The 14854-nt window shown below is 38.3% G+C and overlaps 1 protein-coding gene across 8 annotated transcripts in view; it reads right to left on the bottom strand.

The window, feature by feature from the left end:
- CLIP1 (CAP-Gly domain containing linker protein 1) overlaps nt 1-14854 on the bottom strand; it is a 4646656-nt gene that overhangs the window by 1649295 nt on the left and 2982507 nt on the right. For all 8 annotated transcript variants that reach the window (XM_044068589.1, XM_044068590.1, XM_044068592.1 and 5 more), the window contains one exon: nt 6806-7021. In XM_044068589.1, coding sequence (XP_043924524.1) covers nt 6806-7021 — 216 coding nt within the window. The remainder of the gene's footprint in view (nt 1-6805; nt 7022-14854) is intronic.

The raw sequence follows: 14854 nt of genomic DNA, 5'->3' as shown, positions 1-14854 counted from the left end.
CACACACACACACACACACAGTGATCGAGTGATAGACTTTAAATATTGCTCTTATAAACTTGCTTGGATAACATGATTTCTGTTGCCATGCAACCACACACACAGAGTGATCAAGATATCCCCTGGCAGCAGCAGCATCTCCTGAAAGGTTTCCATTCCTTTCAAAGTCTTACCACAAGAAATCTGGACAAAGTCACAAATAAAGGGGAACAAAAATAGGAATGGACTTTAAATATTTTTCTTATAAATTTGCTAGAATAACATGGTTTCTATTAACATGCATTTTTCACACACACATACACACACACACACACACACATACACAGTTACCTCTCAACTGTGCAGATTTTTGCAGAATGTCCCTCATATTTTTGGTCTTTTTCTAATAAAACTGTGGTTTTCTGGAAAATCACTGAGGGCTGAAGTCAGAAAATATAAAAAGACATTTGAGTTTCAGACTTCATACCATTCAGGAAATCCATGCTAATGCAAAATCTGTCATTCTATCAACTTTCTAGGTTTGTAGGAGCAATACTTAAAAAGTATCCCTATTTTAGGCCTTTTTGCCCCATTATTTATGATTTTGCCCAAATTTCTTGTTCTAAGAAGTTGAGAGATATGACACACACACACACACACACACACACACACACACACACACACACACACACACACACACACACACACACACACACACACACGCACTTGAGAGCGATCGAACAATCCCAATAAAGGAACAAAAATAGGGATGGATTTTAAATATTGCTCTTATAAACTTAGTTATTTTATATTTAGTATAATAACTATATATAAATCTTGATACATTGTGTTATCTTCATTTTAGGGGTCAAATAGGTTTTGTGGCTCCCAATGAATTGTATTTGGTGAGAGAGGGGCCAAAATGGCTCTTTTAATAGTGAAGATTGCAGACCCCTGCTCTAGATGTTTCAAATATGAGCTAGCTCTGCTTAATAACCCTTCTTTGCAAATTATTAGATGCCCTCCCTTGAATCCAGCCTCTCTCATCCCTTCTGCTGATGAACGTGAACCTCGTGCTTGTGTTTTTGTTGTTAACAAATGTACTTCCTCCTATACCTTTATCTCAGAGATGCTCCTCTGCAGAACCCTGACTTAATTTTGTTTGTCAATGGATCGTGCATCAGAAGGGAAGACAGACAACTGACAGCTGCTTTTCTTGTCTGTAGTGTATTGATCAAGTATTATTGACTGGACAATTGAAGGGGAATTGTTTCAGCTCAAGTTGCTGAATTAGTAGCTATTACTGAAGCTTGCAAGCTAGCACAGTGAAAGACTGTTACCATGTACAGTGATTCTAGATACGCTTGTGGACTGGTTCATGACTTCAGAAACCTTTGGAGAGAAATATGTTATTTGACCTCTGCAGGGGCAAAATTTTAAAATGCAGTTTGTGTAAATGAGTTATTAGATGTCCTGCTTCTCCCAAAGGAAATAGATGATGTTAAATGTGCCGATAATAGGCCACATACCGCATTTGAATCAGTGGGGAAATACCTTTGCTGACAGAGTTGCAAGGCAGACTGCTTTATTAAACCCTGTTCAGGCTTCTATTCTGCAGCCTCTTCAAGTTGAAAATGTGCCTGTAACTTTGAGGGAGGTGTTGTCTTTTCAGAACCAAGGTGACGATTCTGAAAGGGTAAGGTGCATCTATGATGGCTGCTGTCATTCCTCAGACTCACTTTGGCACCATCCAGATGGAACGTTAGTAACATCAAGAATTCTTCTCATCTGCCTTCCCATCTGGGATAAAATGCTTTAATAAGACAGATTTTTGACTAACTGGTATGCCTCTTATGCTTCAGAAGTTGTTCAGCATCTTGTACAAATGTAATACACGTCTTTAATTTAATATTTCTAAATGTGTGACTGTTTCCACACAGCACATTAAAAAGCCATGGGGACCTTTTTGTTGTATACAGTGTGACTTCACAGAATTACCAACGTGTGCAAGGTTTAAATATGTACTAGTTTTCACTGATGTTTTCTCTGGTTGGGTAGAAGCATACCCATGCATCAAAACCAATGCGGCCTCAGTAGCCAAGAAGATTTTGTATGAGTTTATACCTCGTTTTGGGGTACCATGTTGTATTCAGTCAGACAGAGGTACTCATTTTACGAGTCAGATTATTCAACAATTTTGTAGAGTTCCAAATATTCAGATGCAGTATCACTGTCCATACAGACCTCAGGGTTCAGGCATGGTACAAAGAAGGAATCAAACTTTGAAAACTAAGTTAGCAAAACTTACTACAGAAAACTGGTCTAAAATAGCTAGAAGCCTTACACTTAGGTTTTATTTATTATCTCGATGGAAAGGCCCTGGCTATGTCCTTGCTCAAACCCAGACTAGCTCTGTGCCATTAATTAAAACACAAACAACTAGCTAAGATTACAAGTACTTTGTATACTGTGATAAAGAAATATGTATCCTGTCTAACTCTATATCATTATACTGCCTACCGTCTTTGCTAATATGTTATTAATGTATCATTTGTATTAATTTCAGAAATTGTAATGGCAGTCTTGTACTTGTATGTAAATAGCCTATGTTTTTGTTAATTTTTTTTCATCTCATTTACTGTACCTAATTACCAATGTAACTCTGTTGGAGCTTTTCTCCCCGGGCCTCCACTGAAAAAGGACATGTATCCAGTCGGACCATCCCGGTTAACAAATGTAAAATAAAAATAAATAAATAAATAAAATCTGCATTGCAATCATTGCACTTAGAAAGTTCTTCCCTCATAAAACCTTCATGAAATGACCTATGAGGATGCCACCAACACCCTACCTGCAAATCTTGATCTGCAGGTAGTTGATGAAACAATGCTTACTTATTGTAAACAACTTATTCCTGTTCTGCAGCATCTTCATTCGCCGATAATCTCCGCCCAGCTCCAGCCTGATCCTGACAGATCACATGATGTCAACCCAGGAGACTGGGTGTTTGTTCATTCCTTCTCCAGATATGCCTTCCAACCTCGATGGAAAGGCCCTTTCCTGGTGCTCCTCGTGACAGCTACAGCTGTTAGACTAGAAAGGTCTCCAACATGGATCCATATCTTCCATATCTGAAAACCAGTGCGAAATGAGAGAAACCAAGTAATTCCCTTTGACCTACCTTCTACAGCCTTGTCTGATGACAAACCAGTTTCCTCTTGTACCGAAGAAAAAGCAGAGAGACTGGGAACAGAATCAAAGACTGACCCTGTGGACGACATCAGAAGGGGACATTTTCCCTGAGTCAGGTGACTAAATGCAGCTTATGGCAGCTAACTTAAAACAGCAACCTTTATGGAGCATGTTTGGAGTGCAGCAGTGAGCTATTCATTTCAAAATTAATTTGTTCCCGGACATTTCTGAAAATTCACTCCGATCCCACAGAGCTCACAGGCATGTCTGCTTATTGCTGTGATGACTGCAATTGTTATTTTTGTTCTACTACTACCTTTCCTTGCGGTGGTGGTGCTGCGGTAGTGTTGTCGCCTCATAGCAAGACGTTGTCCCGTTCGATTCTCAGCCAGAACGTCTTCTGTGTGGAGGCATACGTGAATGGGGCGTGCCTTCGTTGAAGGTTGTGCGTCAGGGCTGGTTACCCGGTACGTAAAAATCCACTACCAATCATTAGCGGACCGGAGTTCCGCTGTGGCGACCCCTAACCTGGAAAAGCCGAAAGACACAAACTACCTTTCCTTATCCCTGTTGAAACTGTAAGTACTGTTCAATTTATTAATAGAAAAATAAAATGATTGATAAAATCTAGACAGAAATCAGCAGGCTGGCATCCAAATTTCAATACATTTCATGCCACTTTGAACACATATGCTAAGACTCTAAATGTTAATAACTGTAAGGTATGTCCCCACATACCTACTGCCTATGATGGAGGTATCCCATTGTTTCCAGTAACTGTAAATGAAGTTGATATGGGGACAGCTTTTTCATCAGTGGTTGTTGCTGTGTCTTTCGGCTTTTTCTGGTTAGGGGTCCCCTTAACCGAACACCAGTCCGCTAATGATTGGCAGTAGATTTTTACATGCCGAGTTGCCAGCTCTGATGCACAACCTTCAATGAAGGTACACTCATTCACGCACGTCTCCACACAGAAGAGGCTCTAGCTGAGACTCAAACAGGACAATGTCTATCTGTGAGGCGACAACGCTACCGCAGTACCACCACCGCAGTTCCTTTTTCATCAGTGGCACTAGGTAAAAATACTTTGTGGCATAATGTCACATCATTTAGCAAAACTGCTGCACTTAAGACTTTCAGTGACTGTCAAGGGTTATACTTGCTATGTGAAAAATGGGACTGTGGAGGTTGGACAGACCAAATGTAATATTACTCGAAGAATCTAAAATGGAAGTGCAGTAAAAGGTATGGTCATGCTGAAAGACATTTATTTGTGGCAGTCTAGAATGCCCCTAGCTGCCAGCAAACTGGTTGTGTAGATAACTTGCCCAGTGGTAACATTTGTAATACATGAGATACTCAGACTGTAAAAAATCCAATTGGAAAAGCTGATGCTTCATGGATTTATCATGATTTAGAACAAACAGCTTTAAAAGGACTTTCTCATATGGACCTTGGTGATGATGTTACTTCTTGGATTGGTATATTACCTGTTATGGGACTGTAAAATCAATTTGGGAGCTGAGAAAGCACTCTAACCTATCAGAAATGTTAAGAAACGCAAAGTTATTTTGATTACTCTAGAGCAGAGTGCCATGCGTGCAGTAGTACTCCAAAATCGAATGGCACTTGATTTCATACTTGTGTCAAAGGGATGCATGTGCATGCTCGTGCACAAGGAATGCTGTTAGTTTATTCCCGATAATGAGCACGCAATATGTAGTCATTTGTTAATCATCCAAAAAGTGGATGAACTGTCAGATAACAAAGAAGCGGACAGTTCACAATGAGCTTGGTTAACCAATCTGTTTTCAGGATGGAGATGCAGTTTGTTGAAATTTACTATTTATTGCTATTGCTATTATGATTGTGTTTTTGCTTTAATTTTTATGTAAAGCTTTAATAACCAAACTCATTGCATCTCGATCAAACCCACTGTTACAGAATTTGCATGCAAGTGATTTTGAAAAAGTGTCATTTACAGACTGTGTCGATGAAAGTGAAATAGCAAGTGAAAATGAAAAGCTACTTTTTGAAGGTTTTGGAAAAGTGTATGACAATATATTTACAGTGTAAACAATGTTTTATGATATGAATGTGATGCCTTCTCAGCATCAAATGAGGGATCGTAAAGGGTTAAAATGAAATTGCATGTGTCCTAAAAGGTTAGTGTATGTGTTTGCAACAGCATAAGCAGAAAATGGAAAAGTACAGAATGTTAAATTTCATTTCCTGAGCCTGAGGCAGCATTCCTTCTAAATCATATGGTAAAAAGAAACTTATTCCACACTAAGCTCAAAATGTACATAAGAAGTTGCAGCTCTATTTTACTAAAACTGAGGCATTTCTATTTGATATTTAGTAATGGTCTGAAGAATAAACTGTATTATGAACTATATTAGTTAATATTTTTCTACTGAATGCTAGCAGTGGTATGACTAATAAAGTTTACTACTTTGCTAAAGTTTTCCTATAAAAGATCATGAATTCCTTTTATTCTAGGAGAAGTGACTTCTTGAGTACTTTTCTCACATACGTGTGTGTTATTTCTTTAATAAATTACATTTTAATCTGCCAGTGACTGAAGTTTATTTTAATATGGTTGAACCTTAAACAGTTTCATACCATCTGAAAATCTGTAAAGTCCAGCTACTAAGACCACAACTTTCCTAAAATTCAAACGAAGTATCAAAAGTCAAAATAATCAAGAAGCAACTTAATGTTAAATAGGGATTCTCACACTGGTAACTTTATAGTTTTCTGGAAGACACTTGAATGAAACCACAATGGACCATACTGACTGATGACAAACTTGTTTCCTGCAGTTAGAAAACTGAATAATGAAGTGAGCAGCTCCGCTTACTAAGCTGGATGCCTGACCAGCACTTAGACAAAAGGAGGAGGTCAACTCACAGGGTTACCTGTGAAACTGGTGGAGGTCAAAATGGATTTGCTGACATCTGCCTTTAGAAATTCCAGTGGATAATGACTTACACTGCAGAGGTGAGCCTTATGATGAACATCACATATATTAACATCTTCAGACTTCTTACAACAATGAAACATAGATTGAGCCTGCCATTAGCACTTGAAAACCTTCAGATAGTGTATTAGCAAAGATTTGTTCTTGAATACTGACAGATACAAAGTAAAAAGGCATGCCCAAGGCTTTTGCAATTATCAAATGCTACTGTTGTTGGGGAATTCTACCAGCAAGCCCAACAATTAAATAAAATACAGGAACATTTTCTAAACATGGTTGGTGAAATCAGACTTACATGGGGATCGCAATACAGAACTGTAACTGAATTCAGATTCTATGACAGCTGCTGTGAACAGATTAAAAGCAGCTTTATAGTTGCTCACCTCTAGAAGAATGTACTATGACTGATGCCCAAGTGACCAAATAAGGTAATGAGAAAAAAAACTGCTCATTTTAATTTCATGATGTACCCCCACCCTGCTGGCAACAGACACAGACACACACACAAATTAGGATGCAGCAACACTGTTTCACCATTTATTTTCCCATGCCACTGGCTGGCGTCCTTGCAAGCTGATGCCTAATGCTGCAGTTCCATCAGCCCCAGCTTTCTTATGACTCTGTTAAAAAAGACAATACTTGAAAACATACCTCAACCTGATCTGCTTGTTGTTTCACTTTCTCTAGCAGTTCTTCCATTTCTCTGTTCTTACTCTGAGCATTCCTCAATTGTTCTTCAGTCTGGTGCAAGTTCTGCCTAAGTTCATTTATGGCGGCACTATGCTTGCTGGTCAGCTCAGAAAGGGAATTCTCATACATATTCTTCAAGTCCTTATTGCAGCAATTACTCTTTTCAACTTGTTTTTCCTATAAGAACAAACAGTAACAAATAAATATACTACACAATGTATAAATTATAAATGAAAATAAGTTATGCAGTCCACACTTTAGCCTTCTAGAAACGTCTTTAATACCAACGCATACTAATGGATCTATACCAAAGGAAAGTAATACGCTGGGTGAGGTAAAAGTTTCATAGGTAGGTACTAGGCTATCGGCCCAAGGGCCTACGTAAGCCTAGCCAGCAAGGCTCCATAGCTTACGCCACCCAATAAAGTCATGGAGGGATAATGTAAATCCTGCCTTTATGACACAAAAGAACAAAGCCCTGACAGTGACAAATATGGCCTGTATTTGATTAGTGGCACAGGTACTGGATTGGACTAGAACAAGAAGCCACTGCCAGCTCACCCATCCTGGGGGAGACAGAAAGCCTTGACTCATAACTTGGGTGGCGCCTATAAGACCACTGGATTTTACATATCTGAGGAACAGGCCTGCTGAGCACACACTGCCAAGTGATGTATAATGCTCTCTGAGAAATATACCTTTTGAGACATTCATGCTTCCTATAAGCAGGGCAAGAGCTGTCATTAGGGGCTATGAGTGGAATCATACTGCCCAACTCTCTCTTCCCTAGGTAAAAAAAATGGGTTAATTAGGCCCTCCAGCCACCGAAAAGATGGGCCATAGGAGCATTGCTTGGGTTGGGAGATGCCTGGCTGTCACCCTGATAGAAGAACTGAATCGCCTAGGTAAATGAAAGGGAACCAGTGGAAAGGACTCAATGAATAAAAGAATGGGAATAAAAATAAAAGAGATCTCCCACACATACAAACCAAAGTATTGCTCCCTGTCATAATACCATCATTGTTACTTACGGAGTAAAGTATGAATGACATAACTGGTATTTGTACAACATTTGAGCCCATAACATAATTCTGGTGACTTGTACAAAAAGGATCCAAAATTTAGGAATTTACTGAAGAGCAACCAACAATCTAAACTCAATAAATGTAGGATGATGGACTTGGTACATGACTCAGAGGAGAATAATCCTAATTTCTGCACCAGTCATAAATCAGTCTTGTTTTCTATGTGCAATTTGCTCCACATGCCCAACCATCAAGTTTCCCCCAAAAAGACATGTCCAGTTGCTCCCCTACCCAAGACTTTCACATGGTATGGTGTTCTGTGGCCAACTGGGGATACAGCTATTATTACATCTCAGGTAGCCCATGCTTTGAGCAGCAGCATGGTTGCCTGTAGGAGATGGTTTGGAAGGATGAGAGTGAGTAGCAGTTTTAGTTTTGACCACCCTGGAGGAGGGGTTCTACCTTTTCACAAGGATGACACCTAGAGGTAGTTCTAGGTGTTACTCAGAGGAGTTTAAGTCAGAAGAGCCCACACTGCCATGGTGCTTAGCACCAGTAAAACTAAGGGGAATCCCCTTAAGGGACGGCAGGAGTACTGGAGCCAACAAAGGAGAGGAGAATGTCCCCAATGGGTACAGGGTAGCCCACTTCCCAGGATGAGCAACTTAGGGTTACATTTCATTTTTTGAAGATATATACATATATATATATATATATATATATATATATATATATATATATGCTTGTTCCAAGTTAAGGGGATGGGTTATTTTTTTTTTTGAGTGTTTTCATTAAAACAAAAAGTCTTGACAAATATGACAGATTCAAATGGAGATGACTAGAAACAACTGTATAAAAGATCAGCCTTTCAAATATTAGTGTGTGCATGTAAGACAATGACTGGATGGGTAACCGTAAATTCATCACAGGGGTTCCACCTGTATCCTTCTTGGAGACCGGCATTAGGTGCTGATCGTGGAAATAAGGGTAGAACCTGGCTAAGCTTGTAAGTATCCGCAAGCCATTAGCCTAGTAACTTCCTATGATCCTATGGAAAAATCCATTCAAAAACTGTTATGAATATTAAGTGGGAACAATAGCTTCTTATCATAGTGGCTATACCATCTATACATATTATATATATATATATATATATATATATATATATATATATATATATTTATTTATTTATATATATATATATATATATATATATATATATATATATATGGTTCTTCATATGACTGAAACTACAAAAGTCTGAAACTTCAAAAGCTTGAAAAGTCAAAAGCCTGAAACCACAAAAAATATATATACAACATAAACCATATTAATTTCCACCAAGTATAAGCAGGGGGGCAAGACCACCTGCACCCCCCACACCCCCTGCTACTTACATATATCAACTCCAGAATTGTAGTTTGTTAAACTGAGTTTCAGGCTTATGTTAATGCAGTCATATGAAGGGGAACCATATATATATATATATATATATATATATATATATATATATATATATATATATATATCTATATAAATATGTGTGTGTGTGTGTGTGTGTATGCATGTATAGTAACAATAACCTGAGAACACTTCAGTAAGAACTTATAGCACCACTTTATCTATTATTCACTAGAGCATATACATATGGAGAGATTCTTCAAGACTGGAGACATGCACTTATTAAGCCTGTCTTTAAGGGAAAGGGGAGTAGGACTAACCAAGAGTCATATAGACCCTTAAGTCTACTTTCATGTTGTGGAAAAATAATGGAGAAGATAATACTGGATATGTTATGGTCAGAACTGGGTAGGTTATGACTTGAAACCATATATATGTTGAAAACAGATTTATTGCCACCTGTAACATGATATTCTATAACAATATAACAACAGCTATGAATGAAAAATTGTACTGTAATGTAATTTATATAGATTTAACTTCAGCATTTGGCAGGGTCATACACAAAACACTGATAATAAATTAGTACAACTTGATATTGATGTACTCTTGATAAGATGGATATCTGCATGGTTTACAAATAGGACATGGCAAGTATACAGCAACTGGACAGGTGAAATCCTGGATTACAGTCAGGATGTCCCACAGGGCTCTGTCCTTGCCCCTTACTTGTTTAGATTGTATCTTTCAGACCTATCGTTTTCATCTGAGGTGTTCTACAGTCTATATGCAGATGACCTGAAATTGGGTAAACTGATTACATGTGTTACTGATAAGGCATGTCTGCAAAATAACTTGACTAAATTGACCATTTGGGCACAGGGGAATAATGTGCTGATAAATACATCAAAAACTAAGCATATGAGATTTGGGAGACAAATTGAAAGGTGAATATTTAATACGGCATACAATGATTGAAACTGTAGACTTGTTTAAGGACGGGTATACGGGTAGATTCAGCTATGAGTTTTTCTAATCATGTCACCCAATTGGTTAATGATATTTATAGAACTATAGGTTGCATAAAAATATAAAGTCTGGGAAATCAAAAATAATGAAGCCATTGTTAGTTACGATAGACCCACACGAGTATGGAATAACAATATGGAAACCCTATAAGAAAACAAGCATGAGTAAACTGGAAAGAGTACAACAGAAATATACCAAGGGCATTCATGGATGTAAACATTTAAGTTATGAAAGACTAAAATATCTGAACTTGTACAGTGTCTCTTTCAGATATCTAAAAGGAGATCTTATCCAGGTATATAGGGCATTTAATGACAACTACCTCTGGGAATGTTTGGGGTTAATAAAAAATACTAGAGAGTCATCAGACAAACTATGTAGAAGATTCTACAGAAATGAGAAGTGTACTAATTGGTTCTCTGACAGAGTAGCCAATGCATGGAACAGACAACCAAATTACATTATAGCAAGTACTAGTTTAGATATTTTTAAGAACAGCCTGGACACTTATTATGGGAACAAGTGCTTTGGTGTATTGGCAAGCTAGAAGGGCATTAATGCCCATGCTTGAAATATTTGTATGTATGTATATAATCTTGGAATGTAAATGGCCTAACATACAAAAAGGAAAGAGCATTAAATTATAGACAAAATGCAGAGTACAAACAGTAATGCTGCAGGAAACACATCTGAAAAGGAGTATGTGAATTTGACAAAGAAAGTGATTTCAAGGCAGATATTCGGCAGAATATCAGGGACTAAGTAAAAGGGGAGTAACACCACCAATTGCTTGGGGGGGCTCCAACAGTGATAGAAGAGGGGAAAAAAGGCAATAATGCCAGATTTTTAGTATTAAGGGGCTACTGGGAGAGAGTAAGAGGATTACACTGGTGTATATTTTATATTCCATCAAAAACTGCTACTATGGAGCTAAAGAAACTTTTTGAAGAAATATTCAGCTTTCAACAGGGAATATTACTTACGGATGGGAACTGAAACTTGATTTGCAATAATGAAGATGTATCAGGGGACCTAGAAGAGAATATACAACAAATACATCTAAAGAACTGGATGAGTATATTTGGTATGGAAGATATGAATTCAGTATAGGAACTCTGATAGAATTTACAAATTACTCTCCAAGATACAATAACTGGGCTAGACTGAATAGAAATTATAACTCACAGGAACATGTGCATTTGACTGATAGCTTTCACACCCACTGAATAACAGTTTTCATTGTTACTGGAAACACAGATAAAAAAATGCAGGGTAATGAAGTAAAAATGAGACACAGATGCTTTCTATCTACCTGTTAGAGAGAGAGGAATTTAAGGAATAGGTTAGTGGAAATTATTCAAGAATTATTAGAGAAGATACAAAGATCTTCAGAAGTAACACCTGGTGAGTGGCAAAAAAACAAAAATGAAGTTTAAATATAGGGTAGAAATAAAAAAGTAATATGGTTGAATAATAGGAATTATTTAGCCGGGCTGACAAAAGTTCAAGTACTGCAGAATAAGGGAAATCTCAGATCAAGAAGAGGCACGAATGCAGAGTATGAAAGACAAAATAAGAGAGCATCTGGATAATATACATGAGGTTAGAAAGATCGCTGTTAACTGTACAGCACAATGACTTAGCAAACGGAAAATAAAAAGGTCATTGTCAAACTTAAGGAGTCTTTAACAATTAAAATAACCGGATATCTTAAAGTATTAGAAATACTTCAAAGATTTTATGAAAATGTGTATAACACAGGGGAATGCGGAAATCAGGAAAGAGCAAAAATGGAAATATTTAAGGAATATGTAAATGTGCCAAGGTTGCAAGTAGATGAGACTGAACAACTAATAATTAAGACAGGTAAAAATTAGATAAAACAGTGACACAATCTAGAAGAAAGTCTCCAAGAACAGACAGTATTCATGTGGACGTCTGGAAGTTAGGAGGGAAGAAAGTGATAAAGATCTGGTAGATTAACAGTATTTTAAAAGATCTCCGATAATTTCTGCTTGAGTAGAGAGGAGCAGGCAGGGTTGTACACTTTCCCCTTTGTTGTTTGGATTATATTTAGAACCACTGGCAAAGAAAATAAGAGACTCAGAAATTCAAGGATATAACTGGTATGGTAGTCAGGAAAAGCTGGCTCTATTTACTGATGATATTATTTTATACATGACAAAACCAGAAAGTGACATTACAGTGTTGTGGAACATTTTAAGACAGTTTCAAATCTTCTCAGAATACAAAATTAATGAAGTTAAAACAAAGGCAATAGTGGTAAATTATGTTCCCACACACAAAATGGTCCAGCAATATCCATATTTATGGGGACATGATAAAATGAAGTATTTAGGAGTATAGATTAGAAATAACTCTGTGGTGGCAGCTAAGGATATGTGGGAACAGACTAAACAGAAGATAATACAAATACTGAAAAACTGGAAGTTTACTTATATGGATATGGATACTAAGACAAAAGCCATTAAAATGTTTTTAGTCCATTTAGTCTTACACACAGGTCAAGCATACTTTTATCAACCGATGGAGAAGTTGTGGATAGCAATTAAAAAAGAGATGAAGGATTTTATCTCAGAAGGGAAGACACCAAGGGGGTCAAGTGGGATTAGCTGATACTACCAACAGAACAAGGTGGACTAGGATTACCTAATTTGAAGGGGTATTTTACAGCAACACAGTTATGCCTCTTATACATAGCATATGCCTCTTATACATAGCACAAGCAGAAGAAAAGAAGTTATGTACTTACCATAATGTTCCATGTGAGTTGTTCATCTTGCCTTAATTCTAACACATGGGTTCGGAGCCGAACTATTGGCTCCGAGTTGGCCACTTTACTAGCTAAAGATCTCAGAGTAGCTCGAGGCCAGGTCCCGATCCCATGATGCTCTATGTCCTACTTCAGCTCTAGGTTGCTGAACCCAGCATGAACAGGTGTAACTCAATAAATACTCCAGCTGGAGTAAAAAGTCCCAGAACAAGACCACCAGACCCCAAGTCTACTCGCTCTTCGAGACCCTGGAGGGGGAAGGTGGGTGGGAATGTAAGAATAAAGGTGAGATGAACAACTCACATGGAACGTTATGGTAAGTACATAACTTCTTTATGTGAAGTTGTTCAGTCTCACCGTTTATTCTTACACATGGGTCTTACACTGCACTCAGGAATATACTCCCTTGAGCCACCAAGGTTTGAGGTGCTTGGGACGCTTCCCAAGCACCTCAAACCTTGGTGGCTCAAGGGAGTATATTCCTGAGGACAGTGGAACCAAAGGAAGCCCTGTCCCTAGAGGCCCTGTCCACTTTGTAATGAGTGATAAAGGTATGAAGCTTAGACCAAGTGGCAGCTGAACATATAGTGTCCAAAGGTAATCGAGCAGTTTAAGCCGAAGAAATGGAGACGGCTCTAGTTGAATGTGCCTTCACACCATACTCTATTTGGTTCGCTGAAGAGTAGATAAATTTAATGCAGTCAGTTAACCATTTGGAAAGGGTAACTTCAGAAACTGGAAATCCTTTCTTAGCGTCAGCATGAGATACAAAGAGTTGGTCAGATCTTCTAAATTCTTTTGGTCTGTCCAAAAAGAACCTCAATTGTCTGTGAACATCGAGTTTATGCAACTTGTATTCCAGCTTATTAGAATGATTACTGAGAAAGGTTGGAAGTTCAATAGTTTGGTTCAGATTGGTCTCAGAACACACCTTTGGCAGGAATGAAGGATTAGTCCTCAGTGATACTCTGTCTGGGTGGAACACCAAAAATGGAGGTTTCATAAAAAGGGCTTGGAGTGCAGATATCGCGCGTGCTGAGGTAATGGCCACCAAGAAAATAGTCTTCCAAGAAAGAAACTTCAACTGACATGATGATGCAGGCTCAAAGGGGGGAAGAATAATATGCTACAGCACAAAATTTCGATTCCAGGGAGCAAAGGGTTGTCTAACAGGTGTGGCCTAAGATGAATGGTAACCTTAAGGAAGGCCCTACATAATCTGTGAGACATCAAATTAGAACCTTCAGCTCCAAGGTGAAAATTCGAGATAGCAGCCAATTGAACTCTAATCATGGCAGCTGCAGCACCCTCATGAAAAAGCTTAGATAGGAATTCCAATATACTAGCAATCGGGGCAACATAAGGATCAAAGTTATTCTGGGATGCCCAAAAGGCAAATCCCTTCCATTTACTAGCATACAACTTTCTGGTGGAAGCCTTATGCAAAGATACAAGAATGTGTTGTAGCACCAAAGAAAAATCCTGTAACGTGGCTAAGTAGGGAATCAGAGCATCCAAGCTGTCAGTCTGAGGGAATGAAGAGAGGGATGGAGGGCCCCTGACGAAAGTGTCAGTAGTTCTGGAACTGGGTCCAGAATCCAAGGTTCCTCCAGGTGACACAGTCGGAGGAAGGGGAACCAAATCTGATGAGGCCAAAAATGGGCTATTAAGATTACAGTCCTTTCCCAGGGTTTTGTCTTTCTGAAAGAATTTTGGAATTGGGTATAGGTGGAAAAGCATACAGGAGTCCCGGGTGCCAAT

Source organism: Protopterus annectens, chromosome 4.part0 (assembly GCF_019279795.1).
Source record: "Protopterus annectens isolate FY-2018-M chromosome 4.part0, PAN1.0, whole genome shotgun sequence".
Classification (NCBI taxonomy): domain Eukaryota; kingdom Metazoa; phylum Chordata; order Ceratodontiformes; family Protopteridae; genus Protopterus; species Protopterus annectens.
The sequence above is the reverse complement of the archived record's forward strand: the minus strand, read 5'-3'. Positions and strand labels throughout refer to the sequence as shown.